This window comes from Saccopteryx leptura, chromosome 2 (assembly GCF_036850995.1).
Source record: "Saccopteryx leptura isolate mSacLep1 chromosome 2, mSacLep1_pri_phased_curated, whole genome shotgun sequence".
NCBI classification, from domain to species: Eukaryota; Metazoa; Chordata; class Mammalia; order Chiroptera; family Emballonuridae; genus Saccopteryx; species Saccopteryx leptura.
This window is the reverse complement of record NC_089504.1, coordinates 296758418-296785329: the sequence shown is the minus strand read 5'-3', so window position 1 is coordinate 296785329 and position 26912 is coordinate 296758418. Positions and strand designations below refer to the sequence as shown.

General features: G+C 43.8%; 1 protein-coding gene across 2 annotated transcripts in view; it reads left to right on the top strand.

The window, feature by feature from the left end:
• CTTNBP2 (cortactin binding protein 2) overlaps positions 1 to 26912 on the top strand; it is a 168895-nt gene that overhangs the window by 115726 nt on the left and 26257 nt on the right. For both annotated transcript variants that reach the window (XM_066362548.1, XM_066362547.1), the window contains exons 12-14: positions 8 to 87; positions 18804 to 18890; positions 18973 to 19072. In XM_066362548.1, the coding sequence (XP_066218645.1) occupies positions 8 to 87; positions 18804 to 18890; positions 18973 to 19072 (267 nt within the window). The remainder of the gene's footprint in view (positions 1 to 7; positions 88 to 18803; positions 18891 to 18972; positions 19073 to 26912) is intronic.

Genomic DNA, 26912 nt, shown 5'->3' with positions numbered 1-26912 from the left:
CTTCCAGGCCCTCGCGAAGGCTGCCTCAGTAGTGTGACTTACGTGTCCATGATCCCTCTTCCGATGCTGCAGAACTACCTCAGGCTGGTAGGTGGTGCCACTGAACGGGGCTCACCCCCATCCCTACACTGGAGCATTGCGTGGTTCATTCGTACTTTTAGAAGAGTGTGTGTGCCCTCCCACCCTCTTCCACGTGCTCTGACACCATTATCTTCCCCAACACCCAGGAGGCTGCTGGTCACTTGGTTCTGGATTTCTGTCATTGTCATCCAGGTGTCCATTGCCCAGACCCAGAGATCACCTGTGAGTTGTTAGTGCTGCAATTTGAGCAAGAGGGGTGACTTGCTAACAAGGACTTGACATCATATAACTAATCAATGTGAAAGGAGTATGGCTATAAATATCAAGATGACTTGCCGTGAACTTTTATAACTGAAAAATCAGTAAATGTGTTAGCATCCGTTAGAGTATTGATTTTTCCACTTTAACAGAAACCAGAAAATTATACTTTACACAGTGTAGAAGTTTACTGTTCTCAAATATAGGAGTGCTAGCAGGTGAGAGGTCCGGTCCGGGAGGGCGAGGGGCCGGGCGACCCTGCGGCACCACTCTCAGTGCCCTGGAGTCTTGGGCACGGCTTGTGTGGTCCTTGGTCGCCCCTGCACCTGACGCTGGCCTCAGGGCAGAGCACCTGGAGGGCAAGGCGCTCCTTGCAGGGAGGTGGCCCGCATCCCACTGTGGGAAGTTAGACACAGGTCCAGGTGGGACTGGCAAGTTTGGTGTTTTTGCTGGGCAACCCTGCGGACATTAGGCAGTTCTGTTACTAACAGGCACAAGTAGGGAATATGGTTATCAATAGAAAGTAGAAATTATCAATACAAAATGGGTAAATGTCATGCTCTGCATTTGTCCATTACTTATTACATGGCAGGCAGCATGTCTTATTTACTTATACCTGAAAACCTCTCTCTGCGGTACTCTCCCCCATTTTATAGATGAGGAAACTGAAGCAGAAAGATGCAAAATAGCTTCCAGGCCAATGGCTAGTGAGTGATGAAGCCAGGATCATGCATTCCCTGATACACGTGTGTGTCTGTGTGTGAGATCTATGTAAAGCTAGTTAAGTATATATTGATGATGTAACACTTTAAGCAATGATTTTACTGCCTTCATTTCAAAAGCTTTTTTAAAAAATGAATGGGTTTGACTATAACCCTTTGCAAAAATTGTTTTCATTAACTATGAATTAGTATCTTTGTTCTTGATGAAAAAAATGGACTTTTTTTTTGTAATACAGATCAGTAATTTTTATTATTCAATATAATTCAGGTTGTAATAAAAGCCTTTTCTTTCTGTTCTCATATGTTAGCACTCAATTTCCGAGGATTCCAAGACAATTATGTAGAATTTTAAAAAGCATTAATAACCCCTAGCGTCACAAAGTGTATATTCTGTAGTTCGTCACTTAGTCCCTCAGTAGACATAGGGTTTTAAATACAGTGAAAATGATGTCGGTTCCCATAACCTTAAACTGTAGGTGAAACAAACATCCTTGTGGTCCAATAACTTGTGAAATGTAACCAGGTCACCAACATACTAGTTAATTTCTAGCAACAAGACACCTGGAATAGCAATTAATAAATGTGTTCATTAGATTGTAGAATCATTTCTTTATGAGAAATAATTTTTCAAAAGCACTCCATAGTTCCACTGCATGCAGACATGACAGATATCAAAGATCTCATTCATTCTGCTTTTCTCAGTGAAACTAGGAGCAGCTGGAACCTTACCAGTTTCAACAAAACAGATTCAAAGGCAGCTTCCTGTCCACCCAAAAAATTGGCAGCTGGGGTTCCTTTAATTAGTGTTGTGTTGGTCAAAGACTGTGGCTACTTGGAGATTTTACTGGATCCCAGTGTTCTGCTACCTCTTCTTTCCCCAAGAATTCTGACATAATTAGCAGGTATAAGTCTTGTGTTTGACCATCAGGACTAGCCAGAAACCCCGATGAAAGGAAATATTGACAACTATTTCATTGATCTGGTTAGGCTCAACAATGGGATTGACCTTTGTCCGAGCAGCTGGAGTAAGTAGCACAGAAACATTCTAAGGCCTTACAATTTAGGAGAGAGCGTGTCTTCTAAGTCTGATACTTTCATTCTTTTTCTTTCCTATTTGCTCTTCTTTCTCTGATGCATCAAAGTAAGACTGGTTTTTCTGCAACTGGGAAAAACGTTTGTCTCATTCCTTTGCTTAATTTAAGCAAAGGTTGAAGTTGTGTCAACAACTGGTTTTCGGGAATGTGGGCCTCAGGCTGTCAGGGGAGTCAGTCCCTTCCCTCCCTAGTCGTCCTCAGTGGTTCTGCACCAGGAAAGGCTATGGCTCAGAGCTTCTCATTCACCTGTTTAGATGAAAAAATGAATAGAAAGGCAGTGCAGCTGAATTACAGCTGCATGTGAGCCTTGTCTGCGTAGATCTGCCAAATGAAATGTCTACTGGCCACACTCCAGTCACAGTTATGGCTGTGCTCCTAATATATGAGACATAGTTTGACTACCAAAGACCAACAAACCAGAGACTAAATGAATACTGTGGTCAGCTCTATTCTCAATTTAATGAGTCTATGTGAAGGGCTTTTTAAATCTAACAACTCTTGGATGAAGATAAAAACTATCATTTTAGCAATCGCTTCGAAATTCAAAGTGAGCAAGGCACAAACATATAATGGTTGACAGTGTTTCTTCTTCCCTACAAGGTTATACAGCCTTTAAAGAGCTAGACCACTTTTGTAGCTTGTTTAGTTATTTAATTCAGTTGGTTGACAGCTGTTTACTGAGAGCCCCCTAAATGAAGGCAGTTTTAGGAATTTAGGATATAGCTATATATAAATAAGATGCATTCCTTAAATGCAGGGAGCTGACATTCCAGTAGAGAAGACATATTAAAAACAAACAAACAAAAATGCATAGAATGTGAAGCCAGCACCAATTACAAGAATAAAGAAAAATAAAGCAGGCAAGTAGACAGAGCTAGTGGAAGGGGTAGCAGATAGGGCTTTTAGATGGAGTTGGTAGCAATAACCTTTCTGTGGTGACATGTCAACAGGAGACTAAATGAACTGAAGGCCTATGGAGGGTGCTGAAAGCAGAGGGAACAGCAAGTACAGAATACCTACACTGGCAGTGAGGTCTGCGAGAGGACCGGAAGCTAGATCATGCATGACTAGACCAAGAACTTTGAATTTTATTCCACGTGCAATAGGAAGCCATTGGTAGTAGGATTTGAGCCAGACAGTGACATATCCACTTAATGCCACAATAATTATAAGCACAGTGATATGTCCTTGAATTGTTGAAAACCTAGTAATATCTGATATTTATTTTTTATTGATTGATTTTAGGGGAGGGGGGAAGAGAGGGAATGAGAAGCATTAGTTTGTAGTTGCTTCATTTTAGTTGTTCATCAATTGTTTCCTGTATGTGCTTTGACTGGGCAAGCATGGAGTTTTGAACCGGTGACCTCAGCGTTCCAGGTCAGTGTTCTATCCACTGTGCCACTACAGGTCAGGCTGACTTCTAATGAGTATTTATTATATGCCAAGCTCTATTCTAAGTATATAGATGGTCTCATTTGATCATTCTATGAGATAGATACTTATTACGTTACTCCCATTTTACAGGTAAATAAACTAAGACTCAAAAATAATTTGCCTAAGGTCCTCAGCAAGTAAGTGGTGGAATGTAAGGAATTGAATCGAGGCTTTCATTCTCATGCATGTAATCATAGTTTAAACTAGTTATTAACCTGTGGGTAAGATAGAATTGCTTGAACCAGTCTTCACTATGTGTGTAAATGTGTCATGGAAAATGCATGTATTAAAGCCTTTATGCAGAAAACCAATGGAGTGAAGACTTTAAATCAGGCTCTTAAAATAAAAGATGTTATTTTAAAATACTTTCATTAAATAGTTAAATTAATAAAAATAAACTTTAAAATTCTATCCTTGAGTTTAATAAAGAAACATCTAACTTATTGGAGTTTTTAGTCATTAATAATTTATAATAATTGAACTTTTTGCATGAACTCAAACTTTCCTCTTAGCCAGTTTGCTATTTTATTAACTTATTCATAACTTTATATTTTAATAATTCAATGACTCTTAATGATTATTGAAAGGCAGATACCGTGGGCCAAACCGAAAAACACGAGGCTAGTGTGTTCCAAAAGGAAAATTTCTTTTAAAACCGCCTGTGTGCAGGCAGGCTGAGACCAGCAAAGGGTGTCAGCCCGAGGTAGGGATGGAGCAGAGCTTATATGGATTCATCAACGGGCCTTGGGCAAAGGTGGTTGCAAGACAGCTTCTTTTGTTTGGGTTGAGAGGGGTGCCACAGTGCCTCAAATTTGTCTGCACCCTAATCTAATTGTCCCTTGTCAGCATTCGGCTGCAGCAGAGGTCTGAGCTGGATTACTGAGTAGGCAAGTCCTTCTTCCTCCTCCAGGCCTGCATTGTTCTTAAGAAAGATGGTGTCTGAGTAGCCATTTTATCTACCAATTACTATATCAAAGAATACTTGAATAGCTCGCCCAAATCTGAGCCCTATTTTAAAATGCAGGACTCTGAATCCCACAGGACATAATTCTTGAGTTTCTTCCACCTATTAGTCATCACTAGATTATACTTACTCTTCATACATCCCAAAATGAATTTGTTACATTCCCATAAAAATAATGTCATAAATAATGGTTATGTACCTAAGGCAGTCCCCCAAATCTTCACCGGCCTCTTTAGCAGATGACCAGGTTCAGCCTGATTTTTTCCAGGGTATGAAGAGCCAAGGCTGGGGAGGGTCCCAAGGGAAGGAGGCCGGGTCCCTGTTGTGAAGAGGAGGGGGCTCCAACACCCATGGGTCCTGAGGCTCCGGGTGGCAATGGAAGGAGATTCTGGCCAGTTGGGCTAGGGTCAGCCCAGAGGGGTCTGGAGCAGGGAGAGTTCATGAGAGCTAGAGCCTGGGTGACAAGGGTGCATTGTGTTCAGGATGTCTGTAGTTCTATCTTTTTAAATAGCTGTAATACCCAAGTTACTTGAGGGCTTAGTTTTATTTGAATTTAATAACCAAGCTTGAGCTTAGCTTTTACTGTTTCAATGAGGTAATTTTTAAAAATATAAAATATTTGTGTCTTGTCAACAAAAAAACTTCCAAACCTATTTGAACTTTTAGTAAGTTTATTTGAGCCAAACTGTTGACAGTTTCCAGGAAGCAAAGTCTCAACAGACTGAGAAAATGCTCCAGAAAATGGTAGTTTTACCACTTATTTTATACATCAGAATGAAAGGGAAGACATAAGCGTGCCTCATAAGATAGTTATAGTTCATTAACATGATAATGGTGAGGTTTGTTGGTTCATGCTCTCCTGGGATGCCTGTCTTGCAAGGCTGCAGAATGAGATGACCTTACGTTTTAAAGGCATGTTATCAGGAATGTTATTGTAGATGCAAAGGACAACAAACAGGCTTAATTAAGGTAAACACTGACCTTTGTTTAGAGAAAAATACCACCTTAGGACATGACTACACAACATGAACTGCTTTTAGTTAGAAAGTTTTCATTTTAGACCAGTGGTCCCCAACCCCTGGGCCGCGGACTGGTACCGGTCCGTGAGCCATTTGGTACTGGACCACAGAGAAAGAATAAATAACTTACATTATTTCTGTTTTATTTATATTTAAGTCTGAACGATGTTTTATTTTTTTAAAAATGACCAGATTCCTTCCGTTACATCCATCTAAGACTCACTCTTGACGCTTGTCTCAGTCACATGATACATTTATTCATCCCACCCTAAAGGCCGGTCCATGAAAATATTTTCTGACATTAAACCGGTCCGTGGCCCAAAAAAGGTTGGGGACCACTGTTTTAGACCATCCTGTGTGGTTACGTTAGGTCTTGAGTCTGCAAAGCCATCATGCAGGGCTCACCTGAGCTTGTCAGGTTTAGTTGGTTAGCTCAGTCTTTTTTTTTGTTTTCACCCAGAGTCTCCATGTATGAATTCTAATTTCTCTTGAATTTTATTATTGATTAGGGGTTCTTATATCCTATTAAGAGAGGCCTCAGCAAATGGTTAAAAGCATCTTTGGTTTGCCAATATTGTTTAGGTTTGTTTTATATGAATAAATTGATAGTAACTGTCATCCATGGTTCTAAAGTCACATTGTTACTGACAAAACGGCAAGACCTTAATTCTTGTCTTCCCGAAGGAAAGAATTCAGTCAACAGACAAAGGAAGCAAGCTAAGCAAGGGCTTACTGACCATACAGGAACATACCCAGAAGGGACTGAGCAGGTGGGCACTTGTGAGAATGAGTTACTCTGATCAGTTACAGAGCTTAGGGATTTATGAGCTTTTACTTCCTGGACTTTACTGTTCTGGTTTTTCCAGCTTCTCCCTCTGGTGTATCTGTCTTCTCTGTGCTGCTGTGTGGCAGAGACTGTATCAGGGAACCAGAGACGAGTCTGGGTGTGGTGAGGCCTGTTCCGGCTTAAAGATTCATCTAGACCCTGCGGACATGCAGGAATGTACATGGGCAAACATTTCTCCCTTCCCCACCTTTGCCTGTCCCGGCTCATTTCTAACCTGCTACCTAACCCATATAATACGAATTTATTTCTTTAAAATTGAGTGTCAGAGGTCAGAATGAAAGTCCTAGCTATAAAGCATGACACCTAAGCCATAGCCAATTTTATTGTCTTGGTAAAGACCTATCGTTTTCTATTCCTTTTTGAGTTCAGCATCTGTAAAGCCAGTAGCCACGGCCACCATCACAGCTGCCTGGCCAGTGCAGGTTCACATTTGATTCGAACAGACGGTAATGAAACAACGGAGCCCAGAACTGGTGGGCTATTAGCTTTAATCCTAGCTTGCACCCCGCGGGCAAGAAAGACACACAGTAGGAAAACACTTCCCTTTCTATTCAGGGCTCCCAAAGCCACTGACTTATCCGAGTCTCCTAAAATCAAAGGTTTCTAGCTCGCCAGCTTTATTCACCTCTGTTCCCCATCTACTTATCTCTGCACAAACTGTGCACAAACTGGCTTCTTCTTCAGCACTCTGTCATCTTGGCTGCTTCTCTTCTCCTCCACATGGCCTTTCTCTGCTCTTCTACAGCATGGGCTCCTCCTAGAATGTAATCACTTTTCCCCCGGAACAACATGGTCTCTCTTCCTTTTAAGATGTTTTGGTGCAAAAGCCCTCCCCCAACACATATTAACATAATCACACCCATCTCAAGCAAGAAGGGCAAATAATATTATCACCTGGGTGACGGGTTTCCACATGGGCAGTATCATCTTTAACAAAGTGAGCATAATATATTTTATCTGCCCAACAATCCACCCCTATGCTTACTTTATTACCCACAATCTACACCACCGGCATCCCTGCGTAAGGAAATTAGGCACATTACACAAATTACAAATACATGACAATTCATAAAATTTCAACAATTACAAAGGTAATTCACCAGTCTCTGAGCACTTTGCCAAAAGTGCAGAATATCCTCGGCCTTCTTTCCAGCCATGGGAAAAGCTTCCCAGGGCAGGGGAGTGCTTCCAGCAAAGCCGCCCCCCAGCCCCATCAGGGTATTTCACATTGTCCAAAATCCTTAAGTCCATCCAACAAAGGAGCCAGTGCCCATCCGGTCATAGTCCAGAAATCAGTCCACACACATGGGGCCTCAGCCACCCCCTTCATCCCTGCCATCCTGGCAGGTCTTACACTGTCCCAAAGAGGAGCATGTGGCAATGGCAGTCAGCATTTCCATCTCTGCTCCAGAGAGCATGATGGCATCCACCCCATGACCCAAAATTGCAGACCTACCAGGGGCATAGTAGGTACTCCTTGCTGCTGGGCTCTTATCTTCTGGAGACTGCAGATTGCAGCTTCAGCCCGATTCTCCTCATCCTCCAAAGAGGAACTGAAAACCCAAGCTCCTGCTGCCAGGCTGGAGCCCTGGGCCACCACCGCCTTCTGCTCTGTGTGCCCTGCAGCCCCAGCTCCGGCCTCAGACCTGGCCTCTCACTGCTGCTGGCTTTCCACAACGTCCAGGGCAATCTCAACTCACGAACCTGTGATTCCTTCTCCAGTGGCTGCTCCATTTCCAAGCAAATCTCTCGAACCTGGTCGACCTCCTCTGGTGCTTGCTCCAGCTCCAGGGTCGGCATCTTTTTCTCCCACGTTTGCTCCAGCTCCTTCCACTGCTCGGTTTGCAGGTCCTGAACAGCCTCTTCCACAGAGCTCTTGGTTTCTTCACGCATGGCTATAAAAGTCAGCCAGCCTACGGCCCCTGAAAGGACAGCCATGGGGAACCATAACAGCCAGTCTTCTCTCTCACTGCTCAAGGTGGTGGTGGCTCCATGCCAATCTGTATTGAATCCTGCCACAGACTATGCCAAATGTATGGCCATTAGCCACAGCCACCATCACAGCCACCTGGCCAGTGTAGGTTCGCATTTGATTTGAACATACGGTAATGAAACAATGGAGCCAAGAACTGGTGGGCCATTAGCTTTAATCCTAGCTTGCACTCGACGGGCAAGAAATACACACAGTGGGAAAACACTTCCCTTTCCATTCAGGGCTCCCAAAGCCACTGACTTAATCTGAGTTTCCTAGAATCAAAGGTTTCTAGCTCATCAGCTTTATTCATCTCTGTTCCCCATCTCCTTCCTTCTCTCTGCACAAACTCTGCACAAACTGGCTCCTTCTTCAGCACTCCACCATCTTGGCTGCTTCTCCTCTCCTCCACATGGCCCTTCTCTGCTCTCCTACAGCATGGGCTCCTCCTAGAATGTAATCACTCTTCCTCCGGAACAATGTGATCTCTCTTCCTTTTAAAACCTTTTGGCAGGAAAGCCCATCCCCAACATATATTAACATAAAAATGCCCATTCCAAGCAAGAAGGGTGTAAAGCCAGAAGCCAAGGCCAGGACCACCATCACAGCAGCCTCCTGGCCCATGCAGGTTCGCATTGGATTCGGACAGTCGGTAAAGAAACAATGGAGCCAAAAACTGATAGGCCATTTTCTTTAATTCTAGCTTGCACTCAGCGGGCAAGTAAAAACACACACTGGGCTCCAAAACCCACTCACATTCAGTGCTCCTCTGCTCTGCTCCCTCTGCTCTGTCATGCTAATCATCCCAGGAACCAAGAGAGCAAACTCTCGTTCTGCCCCCATTTTATACTATAGCTTTACAACCTCTAATCCAATATACAAAATAGGTAAGTCTCTAATACAAAGTCACTTCTCTGAGGCATGATTGGATTGTACCGCCCCACATCAAAATGGGTGGGAAAGGCTTAATCCCAAAACCAAGCACCAGGCTACAAGGATTCTACCTGCCCACAGAGACACACATTAATATCACCTGGGCAATGGCCTCACGTGGGCAGCACCATCTTTAACAAAGTGAGCATAATACATTTTATCTGCCCAACAAAGGGCAACTAATATTATCACCTGGGTGATGGGCTTCCATGTGGGCAGCACCATCTTTAACAAAGTCAGCATAATATATTTTATCTGCCCAACGGCATCTCACTATAATCTGGACTAAAACTCTCAAGATGGTAGGCACTTTTCCTCAGACTCTGGAAAATGAAACTCCAAATTAAAGATGAAGTTTATTGCTTTAAAATAGTGCCACAGTCTGAAATGATATCACAGATGCCACTTTGACCATAGTGGAGACTGTAGATGCTCTTGTATCCTCCATTCTACAGGAAAACAATGGGCGGGGGGTGGGGGGTAAAAGTACGGATAGTCTTTGTTGAGGTCATTGTTCCCACTTAATCCAGAATTCATTTGCCTCACAAAGTACTAATTGAGTGCAGCAAGAGCTTCCTGAATAGGCTGTGAAAACACAGAATAAAAGGGATTGGTACCAATTGTGATAATAAAGCCTGTGTCCCTTTACTAAGAAGCAAAAATGTCACACTGTAAGCAGGAATTTAGAGGATAATTCTGACAACTACAATTCACCTTTTAGAAGTTAACTTTGATTTTCTTCCCCCCCCCCCCCCCGCTTCTTTCTTGCATTTTTTTTAAGTGAGAGGAAGGGAGATAGAAAGATATCCCCATATGCACCCTGTTGGTCAAATAAGTTTGTAAATATGATATATATGTTTGCTCGCTTATAGTTTACATTGGGTGTGGGGGACAGGCTGTGAGCAGGCAGGGTCTTTATAGCCTAAGGCTTAGTTTTAAGACTAAACCTTTCCCACCCTTTTAATATATACTAAGATCTTTTCAAAACTAAGCTTTTCCCCACACCCTTGACTATTGCATGATGTGGGGTGGTCCACTCTCATAAGGAATCCCATTATGCCTCAAATAAGTGACTTTGTATCAGAGACTTCCTTGTTTGTATATTGGATTAAAGGTTTTGATTTTTACACTATAAAATGGGACAAAGGAAAGCAGAGAAAGGCCACGTGGAGGAGAGGAGAAGCAGCCAAGATGGCGGAGTGCTGAAGAAGAAGCCAGTTTGTACAGAGAAGGAGAAGGGGAACAGAAGTGAATAAGGCTGGTGAGCTAGAAACTTTTGATTCTAGGAAACTCCGATAAGTCAGTGACTTTGGGAGCCCTGAATGGAAAGGGAAATATTTTCCCACTGTGTGTCTTTCTTGCCTGCCGGGTGATTAAAGCTAATGGTCCAGTTCTTGGCTCCATTGTTTCATTACCATCTGTCCGAATCAAATGTGAACCTGCATGGGCCGGGTGGCTGCGATGGTGGCCGTGGCTACTGGTCTTACACACTCCAACCAGGATCCACCCAGCAACCCCTGTTTGGGGCCAATGCTCAAATCAGCCAAGCTATCCTCAGCACCCGGGGCTGATGCTTGAACCAATCAAGCCACTGGCTATGGGAGGGGAAGAAGGAGAGAAATGGGAGAGGGAAGGGGAGAGAAGCAGATGGGCACTTCTCATGTGTGCCATGACCTGGGATTGAACCTGGGACGTCCTTACACCAGACCAAAGCTCTATCCACTGAGCCAACCGCCTAGGGTCTTGGTTTTCTTTTTCAAAGAAGAGATCTCTTTTCAACACAATTAAAATATTTACCTCCCATCCAAAAATTCTGCTTGCCTATCTGTCAGCCTTTAGAGCCCTCTTCCGGAAGCATGTAGCATGTGTATTTATTATATCTCAGATCCTGCCAATAGAGACGTTTCAGTTGCAACACTAGCACAGATAAACATGTTTTCATGGCATAGCTCTGTGTGTTTGCACCAGTCTCAGGAGAGCAACAGGCTCCCACCAATTACTGTTTTGGTTCATATATGGCCAGTAGTCACAGCTTTTCTGGCCATGCACATGCAGGTTCTCATTAGATTTGGGCAGACAGTAAAGGAAGTGTGGAGCCAAAAAATGGTGGGCCATTCCTTTATTAAAATCTCACACTGGCTGATGAACAAACCTACAGGGCTCCCAAAGCCACTGACACATTCTCTGGTTCTACAACCAAGAGAGTCTTCCCCGGTATCTCCTAGAATCAAAGGCCCCACCAGTCTCAGTGGAGCTCGCAAAGCCCCTCACCTCTGTTTCCCCATCTGCACACCTTCTCCTCTCTGCACAAAGTGGTTTCTTCTTCAGCACTCTGCCTTCTCTCTGCTCTCCCTGCTAAACATGGCTTCTTTCTCTTTCTCCTTCTTCTCTCTTTTCAAAACTTTCTGGCACAAAAACCTCTTCTCCAGCAAACATTAGTAAAACAATGGCCCTTCCCAAGCAGGAAGGCAATTTGCAATTTCACAGACCACATATACCTGGTGCTGCCCAGCCCCCAATGCAAACTATTGTATAAGCGAGCAAACAGAAAAATCCTATTTTACAAACTTATTTGACCAACAGTTCAGAATTTAAATGGTAATTGACACAACTATATCATTTGATGAGGTAGAACAAAATTATATTAACAAAAGATTGATAAAACCTGAGATGAGGAGAAACCTGCTAGTAGAATGCAGGCATTGGACTCTGTGAACAACCTGGAAGTCAATACATTTGTCTTTTCCTTTGTTTACTTCTTTAGTTCACTTAGTTGTAGTTTACCTTTTCCCAGAAAGGATATTTAGTCTATGAACACAAAACTCTTACTGCTAGTGAATGGCCTTTGTTCAATGAAATTTTAAATTGAATGTTTCCTGCCTATATTTTATAGGACCCTTGATCTGAGAACAGATGAAGTGTTGAGATTGAAAGCAGCTTATCTGTGGAGCTGGGTCTCTGGCTGTTATTTGATTTCAAAATCAATCTTAAGGAAGTACAGGCAGTTTGACAGGATGGCTGTAATGAATAGAAAGCGCTCTTGTTTTCAGAAGCGAGACAAGATTAACTAGCAGTGCTACTTGAAAATCTCAGGGGTAGAATATTTGGTAAATCTTGAAGTTCTGTGTTCAGTTTTACTGGTGTGAAGCAATCCATTTCTTGTGAGAGAATTTCTACCCAGTAAGTCATGGCAGTTTGAGATTAATTTGGGGAGCTCAGGACTTATGATTCAAAGTTGCACCTGGATAGTAATACCTAACATGTATTTTCCCAATAAAGTTCTTTTTGAAAAGTCACAAAACTTCACAATAACAGAAAAATAGAGCTGAGGTCTCCCTTTGGCAAGAATTTGGAAATACTTTCTACTGCCTCTATAGGACAAGAGAGTGTTAGGCCTAGTTATTTGAGGCCAACTGGAAATTAGGTAGGACCATACTATTAATACCCTTCTAATGTTAGTGAAATGGCACCAGAATGTTACCAGCAGTTGGACCTTGGTTTAGCAACTTTGGTACTTGAGCTTTGACTAAGAAAGAATTCAGAGGCAATATTCAAATACAAACAAAAGTTTATTTAGAAAGTCACAGAGGCAGAATATGTGAGCCATGGAAAAAGTGAGCCAGCTGGGCTGTGTGGGCTCAGGAAACAAGTTATAGAGCCAGAAGAAGGGCCTTGGAGCTTCTGAGAAAGAAAACAGAGAAAATGCGCATGGGGGAAAGAAAGCGCAAAAGGCACAGGCATGCTCCAGAGAAAAAGAGAGAACACAAGTCCAGGGGAAAGAAGCGAGTGGGGAAAGGCGCTGGTGGGCCAAAGAGAGAGAGAGCTAGCTCTGAAGTCCTTTGTCTTGAAGGTTTTTATCTGGAGACCTCAGGAGAGGATTTTTTTTTTTTTTTTTTTTTACAGGAACAGAGAGAGTCAGAGAGAGGGATAGATAGGGACAGACAGACAGGAACGGAGAGATGAGAAGCATCAATCATCAGTTTTTCGTTGTGACTTCTTAGTTGTTCATTGATTGCTTTCTCATATGTGCCTTGACCACGGGCCTTCAGCAGGCGAGTAACCCCTTGCTCGAGTCAGCAATCTTGGTTCCAAGCCAGTGAGCTGTTTGCTCAAACCAGATGAGCCTGCACTCAAGCTGGAGACCTCAAGGACTCGAACCTGGGTTCTTTCACATCCCAGTCTGACACTCTATCCACTGCGCCACCACCTGGTCAGGCAGGAGAGGATCTTAATAGACTAGTCATCAGCTTCCCAGGTGTCTCTTTTTAAGGTCATGGTCTCTACTGGTGGGTTGGTGTCAGGGCAGGGGAGTCATTAGTCATCCAAGCTGGTCCTGATGTCGGTTATGGCATTGCCCCACCTGCCCTGACTGTTTTTCTGGGCCTGGAGCTGAAACACAACTGAGGCCTAGATGGTATCTTAGGGGTTAATGCTGAAGGGAGCGGTCATGCAAAGTTTCTGTGAAAGTTGCCTGAGGCTGTTTCCTGGCTCCCCTGTTTCTCCTCTGAGGGGGTCTACCACATGACAAGCTAGCGACATACCAGGGGAGGAAGGGTACAGGGAGGGTCCAAATCGCATGACCAATGAGATCCTAGGGAAGGAAAGGTCACCCAGGGGCGAGGTCCCACCCTCAATTGTCCATTGCCAGGCAGAAAGCCCTGAGTGACCTCTGTACCTCGCCTATCATCCTTGCTCTGTTCATGCCTAAGTGCCTGCTACACTATTATCATCTTGCTAATATTTAAGTAAAGAAGCAGGATTTACACTGGTTAGAAAATTGGGCATCTGTCCTTTGCTGCATAGTCTGTGCTTTCTGTAGTCCTATGATATTCTCCTCCACCCCCTGTCAGTACAGGTCCTTCACATTCCTTCAGAGATGGAGGCTCCCGGAGACACCAGGACAGGGAGTGAGAGGGGACTGGGGAGGCTGCTGCATCTGGGCCTCGCCCCTGGGTGAGAGGGGATTGGGAGGCTGCTGCGGCTGGGCAGCCTGTGTTATATAAGCACAGTCAGTGGGTGGAGGCAGGAGCATCCTGCCCCCTGGGGCTGCATTTATTTTATGCATTTGTCTGCCTCGGCGACAGCAGGAGTTCAGCCCACTGCAGCCATTGCTGGATCCTGGTGTTTAACTGGGAACTACAGACACCAGCTCACTACCTACAAAATGATCTACGGCAGGAATTCAGCCAAAAAAAAAAAAAAAAAATGAGTGGACACTGAATGAAGCCAGTGTTAGTGCACACATCCTGCTTCACCGCAGATTCTTCCTGTGGCTTCCCAAGTACGTGAACACTAATAACAAGTTGACGTCCTACCTAGGAAGAGCCCTGCAGAACAGAGCCGAGGGATCATTTTGAAAACTCAGAAGAAAAACACACCTTAAAAATTAGTAGGAAAAAAACGAGGAAAAAGTGGAACATTATGTTCGTTCTCTAGAGGAGGCAAGATGATAGACTGTGAAAGCAGGCTGTCTTGGAAGAGTGCAGGCTGAGAGAAAAGGAACGGTGTTGGAAAGGGGTGGACGAGGGGAGGCACTGTAAGAGCAACTAGGAATGCAGTGGGCTCATGGAGGGGAGGCGACAAGGAGCAGACTGAGGTGCTGAGTAGTCTGTGTTGTGAGACGAGCTCTCCCTGGACGTAGAAGAGGACACTTATGATGAGAAAGGGACAGATGTCTTCACAGAGCACAAAAAGGGGGCAGAAGTAAGCACAGTGGTGTCACAGGATGGAGAAGGTTCCCTTAGGTTTTGCAGGAAAGGGTTCAGGACACACACGCAGGAGGAGTTCATGCAGCAGTGGCAAGATTATTAAAGTGAAAGGACACACTCAGGAGGAAGAGAGAGTGGCGGGCTCCAGCAGCAGCACTGAGCCCTAGGGGTTCTGCTCTGTAAAGCCAGTAGCCACGGCCACCATCACAGCCGCCTGGCCTGTGCAGATTCGCATTTGATTTGGAAAGATGGTAATGAAACAACGGAGCCAATAACTGGTGAGCCATTAGCTTTAATCCTAACTTGCACCTGATGGGGAAGAAATACACACAGTGGGAAAACACTTCCCTTTGAATTTAGGGCTCCCAAAGCCACTGACTGATCCGAGTTTCCTAGAATGAAAGGTTTCTAGCTCACCAGCCTTATTCACCTCTGTTCCCCATCTCCTTCCTTCTCTCTGCACAAACTCTGCATAAACTGACTTCTCCTTCAGCACTCCGCCATCTTGGCTGCTTCTCGTCTCCTCCACGTGGCCTTTCTCTGCTCTCCTCTCTAATACTAATCTCGGGAACCAAGAGAGTGAGAGCGAGTCCCCGGTCTGTCCCCATTTTTTAGCGTAGAAATCAAAACCTTTAATCCAATATACAAATAAGGAAGTCACTGATACAAAGTCACTTAGGGTGGGAAAGGCTTAATCTTAAAACTAAGCCTTAGGGTATAATGACCCTGCCTGCTTACAGCCTGCCCCCACACCCAATGCAAACTATAAGCAAGCAAACATATATCATATTTAAAAACTTATTTGACCAACATGCTCCTTTAGTCTCTTGGACTGGGAAAAGTGCAGGTTTATTTTGAACTCTAATCCCTGAAAGAGAGCGGAGCTTATTTTTAAACTATCCAATCCTATCCTGATTTCCTTTGGGTGGTGTCCTGCCCCTTTGGCTCCTGCCCACAATTCTCTAGGTTGGCCCACAATGGGGGGGTCAAAACCACAATGCTAATTTATTATAATCAGGGTGTAATTGAGGAAAGGTCACTTAGAGGTGACTTATGTACAGATCTGCACATACCCTAACAATAGGAATTTCCCTCTGCCCCTTTTCCCCACATCTCAGGATGTCTGTGGTTCTTCCCAGAACTGTTGAGCTGGTGGAATTATGTTGCTTATTCCCAGAGTCACTGCAAGGCAATCACCTGCTTAATCAGATGTTTTGTTCCATTTGCTCCTTCTTTCCTTGTCAATATCTAGCTACCTGCCTACTCTTAATGATAGGATGATAGCTGTTCCATAGAAATAAGAGAACTAGAAGAGAAATTACTAAAAACATAATGGGAGAAAAATTTCCTATAAAAAAAAAAAGCCTGACTGCATATCTAAAAGCTTTTCCATGTTCCATTTAAGATTAGGAGAAAGAGGCCATTCCTAAACAAATCTGAGTTACATTTTTTCCCTACAGGTATAATTAGTATATCCCCCAAGCTTTCTCATTCCCTAAGTACAAATGAGAACAGGTTATTCTTTCATATTTCTTCCTTGATAATAATTTACCTCTGCGATCCGGTGACTACATAGCCTCACTCCCTAGAAGCAGAACCGCAGCCGAACTTACCAGGCAATCCTCTCCCCCTTGTCTGTGGGGCAGTCCTGTCCATGTCCTGGTCCTTGCCAGCAAGTCTGTCATTGCTTGGCACACGGAGCCCCAACCACAGAAAACAACCCTGACCAGACACTTTGCTGCGTTCCTCCTGCGGCTTTAGGGTGCTGACATTTCCTGGGCAGCTAAGCCACTGTCATGTGTTTTTTTCAGGCATACTGCTCTCCCTGTTGCTTTCCTAGTTCCAGTGTGAATCATGCTGTTCCTTCTTCTTTTGAAGGCTCAGCAATAGTGGAATAGTATTTGAGCCCAGATAAAACCCTGGTGGCTACAAGATACGTTGTTTCAGAGCCAAAAACCTAGACCCAAGTCCAACATAAGGAGCCCCTTAAAGGACTGCTCCCCTGTTTAGCTCATGGTCTAACACCTGGTAGTCAAGCCTTATTTTTCTTCCCTTTCCAGGAATTCCTCTAAGCGTGTCTTGGTCACCTCGGAGGCCAAAGCTCAAGTCTTAAAGGTGCCAGATAGGAAGGAGTTCCCTCTTCCTTCCAAACTAAGGGCTTTCCCTCAAGCTATGGGGCACATTCACTGTCTTCACTGAAGTCCACCCAGACACCTTCAAAGATGTGGCCTTCCTTTATGATCTCAAAGGGACAACCTCATCAAAGCACAATAGAACAACAACAGCACAAAGATACATATCCTTACATTGTCCCATTCCAAACTGTAAAGAGAAAACAGATCCCTCATATTTAACATTTCAACTGCCCAGGACCTTTTCCACAAGACTTTCCCAAGAAGAAGTCTCCCAAGCATGGGGGTTGGGGGTGGGAGCCCAGCTCTGGGATGATAGAGGTGGGAGAATGACCTCCCCTCCACATCTTGCTCCAAGCATCACTGCCTTTGCCCTGCATAAAAGACCCCTGACCTTCCATCCCAGCACATGCTACAACTCTCCATGTTCTCAGATGAAGGATCCTTAGATATTAGAATACAGATATTTTACATGCTATAGGCATCCATATAGAAGATTTTCTTTTTTACAAAATAAAAGTGATCAGTCTCTACCTAAATTTATTTGAAACACCAAATTCCAGAATGGAATAATATTGATAGTTGATCAAAGAATATTTTTAATAGAGATGTGAAATAAGATTACTGTAATTGCTTAAGTAGAAAAACTCCATTCACTTAAAACAGATAAAAGTCTAGATGAATATATATAAAAATATTAACAGTACTTATTTATGGATTATAAAAATCACACTTTTTTTCCCATACACATTTTTTTAGACAATTAAATTTAACAGGGTGACACTGATCAACCAGACTACTTAGACACACTTATTATTTTTTTTTTTTGTATTTTTTCGAAGCTGGAAACAGGGAGGCAGTCAGACAGACTCCCGCGTGCGCCCGACCAGGATCCACCCGGCACGCCCACCAGGGGGCGGATCTCTGCCCATCTTGGGGCATCGCTCTGTTGCAATCAGAGCCAAAAGAATATCTTATACTCATTAATATCTTTTACCTAAAATGTCAAATATATTCTCTGATATACAACAGCTGTACAAAGATTATACTCATGGATTCTTAAATAACATAAATAGATCAACTTTGCAAAGAAAAAAGAAGGAAACATATTTACAGTGGTTGCTTTAGTGATTTCTATTCTTCTTCTTGATGTATTTCTTTGTATTTTTAATTTTTTAATGAAATTCATTGCTATTTTAATAACTGAAAAGTGAAATAAGCATTTGGAAAACTCAAACTAAAGATCATCTACAAAAGATAATAAAGAAATACAATTACAGAACATCTGCAAGGGACTAACTAATGCTGGAACACTGTCCTCAGGCAGACACCGACTGCAGCTGTAGAAAGTAGAACAGGATAGGTTTTCTCATAAGATGCCATCTCTTGCTTTAAATATATAAACGCTATTTAAAATACTACTATAAATCTGTAAAGATGATATTTGCCAGTGTTTTAACATTTAAAGTGAAAAACATGACGTGCCTAATGAATAAAGCTAATTAATTAAAATAATTCCTTTTCATCTTTTGAAAGCGTGAGAACAATCAGAAAGGGAATTTCACACTTGAGTACCCCTTTTTCTTCTCTTCTGAACTTAGCATTTTCACCTGAGTTCTCTTTTTGGTTTCGTTACTAGGTCGAGCAATATCATACTGTCATTTTCCATGGCCCAGAAGGAAGCTTGCAGGACTACATAGCACATCAGCTTGCACTCTGCATGAAGGTACTGGTTACTTACATACTCTCTCTTTTTATTTGAAAAGTCAAGTGTGTGTAGCACTAACCAGCCTGTTTCCCTATCACAGCACAGACAGATGGCTGCAGGATTTCCCTGTGAAATAGTGAGAGCTGAAGTGGATGCTAGTTTCTCTAAGGAACAGCTAGTGGACCTGTTCATCAGTAGCGGTAAGACCATTTCAGCAAACAGAATGGTGGTAACCAAAAGACACGCTCTTCAGTGATGCTAAACGTTGTTGCTTGGGGATAAACTTAAATCAACTTTCCTATTATTCAACAGCTATGGGAGGAAAATTGGGAACTCGGGTGAATACTTGCAAAAAATTATATATGTGTATGTATGTGTATATATGTATGTGTGTGTGTGTGTTTGTATCATTGCACTTATTGTACATCATGCATTTTCTATCTTCCTTTTTTCTTCTTTTGTTTATAACACATAGGTTATGAGCATACTGTATTACAGTGGGAGCGGTCCAACCTAGTGGTAGTGAGTATTGCATCACTGATGCTGTTTAGAATTGCACAGTGCTGATGGAAAACAGATCGGTTATGGTAATTTTTATTACTGATAAATTCTCTACAACCACAACACCCCTTTATTGCTGCACCAGGGGTGAACTGCTTTCTCCATGTAACCCTTAGCATGCTATTGACTAGCACTTCACCAAACACATTACATGCATCTAGTCTCTGTGAAAACACTATGCAAGTCAGTATAATTGCCTCCATTTCAAAGATGGGGAAACAGGCACAGAAAAGTTCCAAAACTTGCCACAACTACGCAATGGCAGGACCAGGGATTAAATGTGTTTGTTAATACACCATTTTCATAAATTTTCTGTCTTGGGTTTGAGAGATTAAGACTCCAGAATTCAGCACAAGTGGAATTAGCATAGCCCTGCATAGGGTAGCATGATTCAGTCTGACACAAAACAGAAATGAACCAGTCCAGTCTCCATGGGATTATATTCAATATACAGAACCCTGGGGAGCAAGGCAAGGAGGTAGGCAGTTGTAAGATCCAAGATCCAAGAAGGGAGATTTGAAAAGCAAATTCAAATCTCCCTTTTGGGGGAGGGGTGCTTCTCATCTTTGGAGCCCTGATCAAGGGTGATGATATCTTGTGGCTAGGGCAACGGATGACCAAGCTTCGGAAGAAAAAAATGACCAACAGTTCCTAAATCAAGAAATAAAATTAAGAGGAAGGTTTGGGGACAGACTGAGGATTTCCAACCCTAGAAGCACACTTGAGGAATAGGAAAATCCCACTAGAATCTGAATGTTGCTCTATGTACCTAGGCTCGCTAGCCGTTGGCCAGAAACTAGTGAAAAGTTAGCTACAGAAAGCTGTTATCTCTGAAGATGGTACTGATATAGCTAACATGTATTAAGCTCTTATTCTGATAGGCCCTATTCTAAACACCCTGATTTACAATCATGTAACTAGAGACGAGGTAAAGTACGTTGACCAAAGATTCCACAGCTGGGACGCCTAAGAGGAGCGGCACTCAGCCCAAGCACCTGACTCCTGAACCTGACCTGGCTCCCTGCCGGCCACTGCTCCTTAAACACTCACCTGCGCCAAAATTTCTGTTTCCCCCTTACTTATGTAACAAAGGCCTTTACATTTTTCAACTTTGTTGTGTTTCATCTCAAAGTCAGAAGCTAAAATATTTTGTTCTCTCCCAATCAGATAGATACTGAATTCTGCTTACGCTTAGAGAGCTGAGAACATAGGAGAGGGAGTGGTGGGGTCAGAAGGTGACCTAAGGTGGAGAGCTCCACATTTCTAACTTGTGGAGAGCATCTTCTTACAAGGAACTCCTCCTTCTGGTTACCAAACTGGGTGAGTGGTGCAAGTCTTTCCCTCTCACCTGAAACTCGGGTCTCATTGACAGGCTTGAAAACCTTAATAATCACAGGTAGCAACAAGCCACATTAAGGGGTGACCCAGGCTGGCTCAGGCTGGGCTCCTGGAGGAGGGAGGTCTCTGTCTACCTCCGGCAGCTGTCAGTTCCAGCAGGCGTTTCTGGTGGAAGTGTAGAGTCAGTGTGCTGAGGTCCTATACCTTTGGGGAAGAAGCCAGAAACCTAGGAATTTATGCAAAAATGTAGGGTTTTATTCTTTCCATGTTGTTAACTATTTCAATTTTTAAAGCCATGTGAAGACCACATAGAACCCCAAGGCCCTTTCATTCCTGGACCCCTATCCCAGTCCCGTAGCTAGTCCATAGTTAGGTCCTGCTGCTTGTCTCTGCCCTCTTTTCCTATGTCTCATCTGCTTTCCTGTGCATGGCTGCTCCGCCTGCCGCTCATCCTCCCGAAGGCCCCTCAGAGGTCACCAGACCCTGCTGCACGAATCCCCACCAGCAGTGCACAGGGTCCCCTTTTGTCCACATCCTTGCCAATAGCTATCATTGGTCTACTTGATAATAGCTATTCTGACAGTCATGAGGTAGTCTCTCATTGTGATTTGATGTGCATTTGTCTGAAGATTAGTGCTGTTGAGGTTTTTTTCTAATAAATTTATTAGGGTGTTGCTAGTTAACACAGATACAGGCTTCTGGAGTCCAATTCTACACCATATTCTGTGTTTACCCCCTTCCCAAGTCAGGGCATCACCGTTTATGCCCCCATACCCTCGTCCACCTCCCGCTTCCCAGCAGTCACTACACTGTGCTCTATGTCCATGAGATTTTTTTTTGTCTTTTTTTTTTTTGCTCTATCCGTCCACCTCCCTTGCCAGCGCCCCTACGCATACCCCAGTAGTTGTCAGCCTGCTCTCTGTGTATGAGTCTGTCTCTGTTTTGCTTGTTAGTTCTTTTCATGTACTTACTGGCCGTTTATAAGTCTTCTTTGGAATATCTGACTCTTTTCTTAATAGCTGTCTATGCTCTAGCAGAATATGGTGTTTATTCCTTACATTTCTTTGCTTTTCCACTCTCCACGTCTTTGTTCAAGCTGCAGGTTTCATTTAGAATTTTAAAGTGAACGTACAGCACCCCCCAGCCTCCCAACACACACTACGGCCACCACATGGCAGGTACTGTGCAAAGTATTATATTATACAGTACTGATTAAAATAGATACGGTCAGTGCCCTTCAGGAAATGACAGGAAAAGTCCCTGTTAAAATGCTCTAAGGACACCTCAAATGAAGGCTTCTTGGATCCCTCTGAATATGACAACTCCCTTTAATGAATATAGTAGACTTTGTGTATGCCGCTGTGCCCCACCTAACTACAGGTCAGGGCAGTGAGGGTGTCATTTAGGCTTTGCCTTGGCCCAAACACAGGTTATATTGGGAGCTCCTTGAAGGCTACTTACGTGGCTTATTTTTTTTTTTTTTTTACTTTACCTTGCCAATGATTATATGTTGAATAAATGAGTGAACCTCCTAATATAGGAAATAGCGTGGGCAAAGCAAAGGGACACGCCAGTCACACTCAGGTGTCAGCAAGTAGAAATTGCTTGGAGTAGAGGCATAAGGAGGTAGAACAGAGAGAACAGGGGCTGATGAGGGGGTAGTGATGATACGGCAGGAAGAGAGAGTTCATTGGAATTGGAAAATGAAGTGTTTTTAAATTTTATTGGTAATTGAGATATAATTGTTATATAACATTAATTTCAGGTATACAACACAATGATTCAATATCTGTATACATTGCAGAATGATTGCCGCAGTAAGTCTAGTTAATATCCATCACCATACATAATAAACAATTTTTTTCTTGTGATAAGAACTTTTAAGATGTACTTTATTAGCAAATTTCAGACGTGTCGCTATAGTCACCATGCTGTATAATACAGAAAAATGAAGTTTTTGAACAACAGACGGAGGCTCCCAAAATTTCCACTCTAACTACCTTCTTATGTGGGAAATGGTGTGTCATCTCCAAATTTGAAAGGATTTTTGTTCTGTATTTGGAGATAATAAGCAATTATTATAAATAAGTGAAAGATCAGTAATTTATAGGCATAAAGTGTCTTCCTTCTCTTTTTAATAACAATACTGAGACCCAAACATAAAGTTCCCCTGCTGAGACCTGGATTGTGGTTGCCCAAGACAGCAACCTGAGCGTTTGCACATCCTCAGGCTGCCTCTTTCCCACATCTAGTCAGTCCTGAGTTCAGTTGACTCTGCTCTGTCTCTCATCTCTACCTCCTGCTCTGCATTCCCCCCACCAACTCTCATTTCTTGCTCAAGAAGCTAAGGAGGCCTCAGCGCTAACCCTTCTTTGCCTGCTCTGGACTCCCTCCCTCCCTGGGCTTCCCGAGAGCTCAGTGTAGAACACAGAACTGCTCACAACAGTTCTCCAATGCTCCCAGAATAAAAACTAAAATTCTCTGAATGTTATGTCAAGAACCTTATGGTCTGGCTTTGCTCTTGCTCTCTGTCCATCCTCATCTCCTAAACTCCCTCCATCTTTACCATCATTTTCTTAGTAGGACCCACTGCTATTGACTGTGGACCAATGGAGAGATCATGGAGGACATATACATTAAGTGCTATAAATGAGGATACCAGATGCTTTGGAGCAGTGCCAGGGAACCTCGAGTGAGCCAGAGGTCAAGATCCATCAGTGAGTGTGCTGTCCCTTCCTTTTTAACAGGGGTCCCCAAACTACGGCCCGGGGGCCGCATGCGGCCCCCTGAGGCCATTTATCCGGCCCCCGCTGCACTTTTGGAAGGGGCACCTCTTTCATTGGTGGTCAGTGAGAGGAGCATAGTTCCCATTGAAATACTGGTCAGTTTGTTGATTTAAATTTACTTGTTCTTTATTTTAAATATTGTATTTGTTCCCATTTTGTTTTTTTACTTTAAAATAAGATATGTGCAGTGTGCATAGGGATTTGTTCATAGTTTTTTTTTATAGTCCAGCCCTCCAATGGTCTGAGGGACAGTGAACTGGCCCCCTGTGTAAAAAGTTTGGGGACCCCTGCTTTATAGTACAGACAGCACAAAGTAGGGATGGCCTTTGGTCAAGAGGTGTTGGTAAAGGACAGGGAGCAGAGAAGGAAAAGGTGTTCCAAGGCAGTCCCACTAGAGGTTTTAGAATGATAAAGGGGTAGAAATTATCCATCAGTTTCTCTCTTTTTGAAACAAGAAATTAAGTTGATCAAATTGCATTAGTATAAGTAAGGAACACACGGATTCATAGGTATTCTACACTTACTCCTGGTTTTTAACCTTATTTCCTCTAATGAAAAAACGTGAACCTACTGGGATTGGGCTGAGGTTAGAATGTCGAATTTTATCTTCCCCTGTGCACAGCACATATATATCTCTGTGAATCTGTAGAAGGAAGCCAGTGGACAGAGAATGAATGAATAAAGTGTACAAGCAGAATCTATAAGAAGAAAGAGTAGCAAATGTATTTTAGATAATTAGCTTTAAGAATTTAAAATGTAAGTGGAGATTAAAAATGGTACCAGGTAAGAAAAGAAGATAGAACTTTTAAAAAGCACATTTCAAAAAAGAATGGCATAGCACTTATACCTGCAAGAGTTATTCCGTGTTTATTTTAAAATCACATCTTCCTTCCCAGGCTCCCTCTTGTGAGAGAAGACAGCTGCTGTCACATGGTGAGGACAGCATGAACATGTGCTAGAATTGGGTCAAAATGGGCTTCTGTGTGAAGTGTGGAGTTAGGTTAGCAAGACAGATACTCTTTTAAATTACATGTGACAGTAAGAAGAAAAAAAAAATTAAACCCTAGATTAGTATTTTTAAATAATACCTTGAATTCCTGAAAGAGATTTCTTTTTTAGGAATACTGAAGAGGGAATGGCTGTAATATCAGGAGGGGAGGATGCTCGCTGGCGGCGCGGCTGAGCTCGCCTCCGCGGACCCTGCATTGCACCCCGGGCTCCACGAACCCTGCATTGCACCCGGGCTCTCCCAGGGCTGGCCCGTGCTCCTCGCCTGCACCCTCAGAGCCCCGTCCCTGCACAGCCATCCTTGGAGTAGACATTGTAGAAGATGGCTGCTTTCTGCTCCCCTGGGGGAGACTGTAGACATGGGGTCACTTTACACACGAAGGAGTTTGAATTTAACTATAAGTGATCCGTTAACTATTTCTAAACTAAAGAATGTTGCTCTAGGACTATCAAAAACTTTTAATACAAGGATGTGTGAAACTGCTCTATAGCCCCGCGCTAGGATTATCAGCCTGCCAGAGAGGAACAGGACTGCCGTAGCCTTTAATGTTGGGGAAAAAAGGACAAAAAAAAAAAAACAGATAAGTTTTTAGAAATAGGGCCTTGATGTAGCATAAGACAAAGGGATTCCCAGTGGTTAACTTTTTGGCACCAGGCCAAATAGCCTCTCCAGCCCCCACGTGGGGTGGGTGCCTCCTTTTGTCTCTGTAGACCCTGGTCTAAGGCTACTGAGTCCTTCAAACTGGGAACTGTAATGACTTCCCACCTCTGTGGTTGGTGAAAACACTAGACCTGAAACGATGCTAGTTAACCTGAATTAGACTCATGCTGCTTCTCAACCAGAGTAAACTTTGCCTTTGGACTACTTGTTGGAGCGTGTTGAGCTTTAGTAATCAGACAGGAAGCAGGTGTTCCTGAACATGTGGGGAAACAAGGCTGGCAATGTTGAAGACAGAGCTTTTCACTAGAGACACCCAGGCCGTGGGACCCTTGTGGGGGCCCCGTGGGGGATCCATGGTAAACAAAGATGAGATAAACCCACTGTTAGGGACAGCAGCCCTGTCTAGGATGCACATTTTCTATTTCATTACATGTGGAATTCATTAACAGTCCTTGCTGTGGACCCAAGAGAAGGCATCTGCTGTCTCTTTCCTATAAACTCACGTGTTTCATTTGCAGCCCTCCCTGGCTGCTCCTACTGTCACGTCCCAGCACCTACGAGATATGCCAGAGGGGCTGTGTCCTCATCTAGTGCATGAGCCCAACACAGAAACTCGCATCCCCTCCCCCGCCCCAAGCACACTGTCACGTGTGTTCTGCTGGGCGTGCCCATTGTCACTGGCGTTTCCTCTCCGCCCTCTCTAGACAACCACCACTGCTCCTTCCTGACTCTCTCAGGTCCCTTTTGTTCTCTGCCTTGGTGCGGGTGAGGTGACCAGTGCCTCTTGCATTCGCTTCTGCTGTAAAAGCCTGTAGGTGTGTTTGTTCTGTCCTCTCCAGTCTCTTCTTCGCATCATAGTAAGATCTTGAAGTGGAGTCAAATCTGGTGTATCTTCCTCCTTAAAGAGCTCCACTGGTCCCCAGAGCTGGTGGTTTCTCCCCCACTCGACGTGACATTCCTGCAGTTTTCCTGTGTGGTCAGGTTGTGATCACAGCAGCAGGTCAGGCCCAGCCCTGAGCAGTGTGACCAGGGTCTCCGGTATGGATCCCAGGGGATTGTACAGAGCAGTCCCCGGAGGACACAGCCCGCCGTGCTGCTGCCCACAGCTCTGGCTGTGACCCCCAGCCCGCCAGTGTGGTGCCACACCACGCTCCCAGCCAGTCCTGACAGCAGGGAGGTGTCAACTCTGAGGCCACTATGCCATCTGGCAGCTGACTTCCAGGACTGAGCCCTGCCCAGCGTCTGCCATCTGTCACACCTACAAAGCCTTCTCCTAACCTGTCCACCTGTTAGGATGCCATTCCTCATAATGGGTCCACTTTAAAATGCACATCCCCCGGTTAGGATTACTCACCTCCAGTGACACCGCACTTAGCCCAGGACATGCAGCAAGAGGGCACTGCATCAGCATTTGCTGAAATGCAGTTACATGATCCTGCCGAGAGAGGCTGGCTGGATACAGAAGCTTAGGGCCACGGGTCCTTCAGACACACAACACAAATCAAGGAGAGCTGGAGACCTTCCATCCCTAGTTACAGGAAAGCAGATACACAGGCCGTTCCACCTGCCTGTGTTTTATTACTAGTTTGTTACCTTTCTTTTTTTTTTTTTTTTTTTTTGTATTTTTCAGAAGTGAGAAGTGGGTGGTGAGGCAGTCAGACAGACTCCTGCATGCGCCCGGACGGG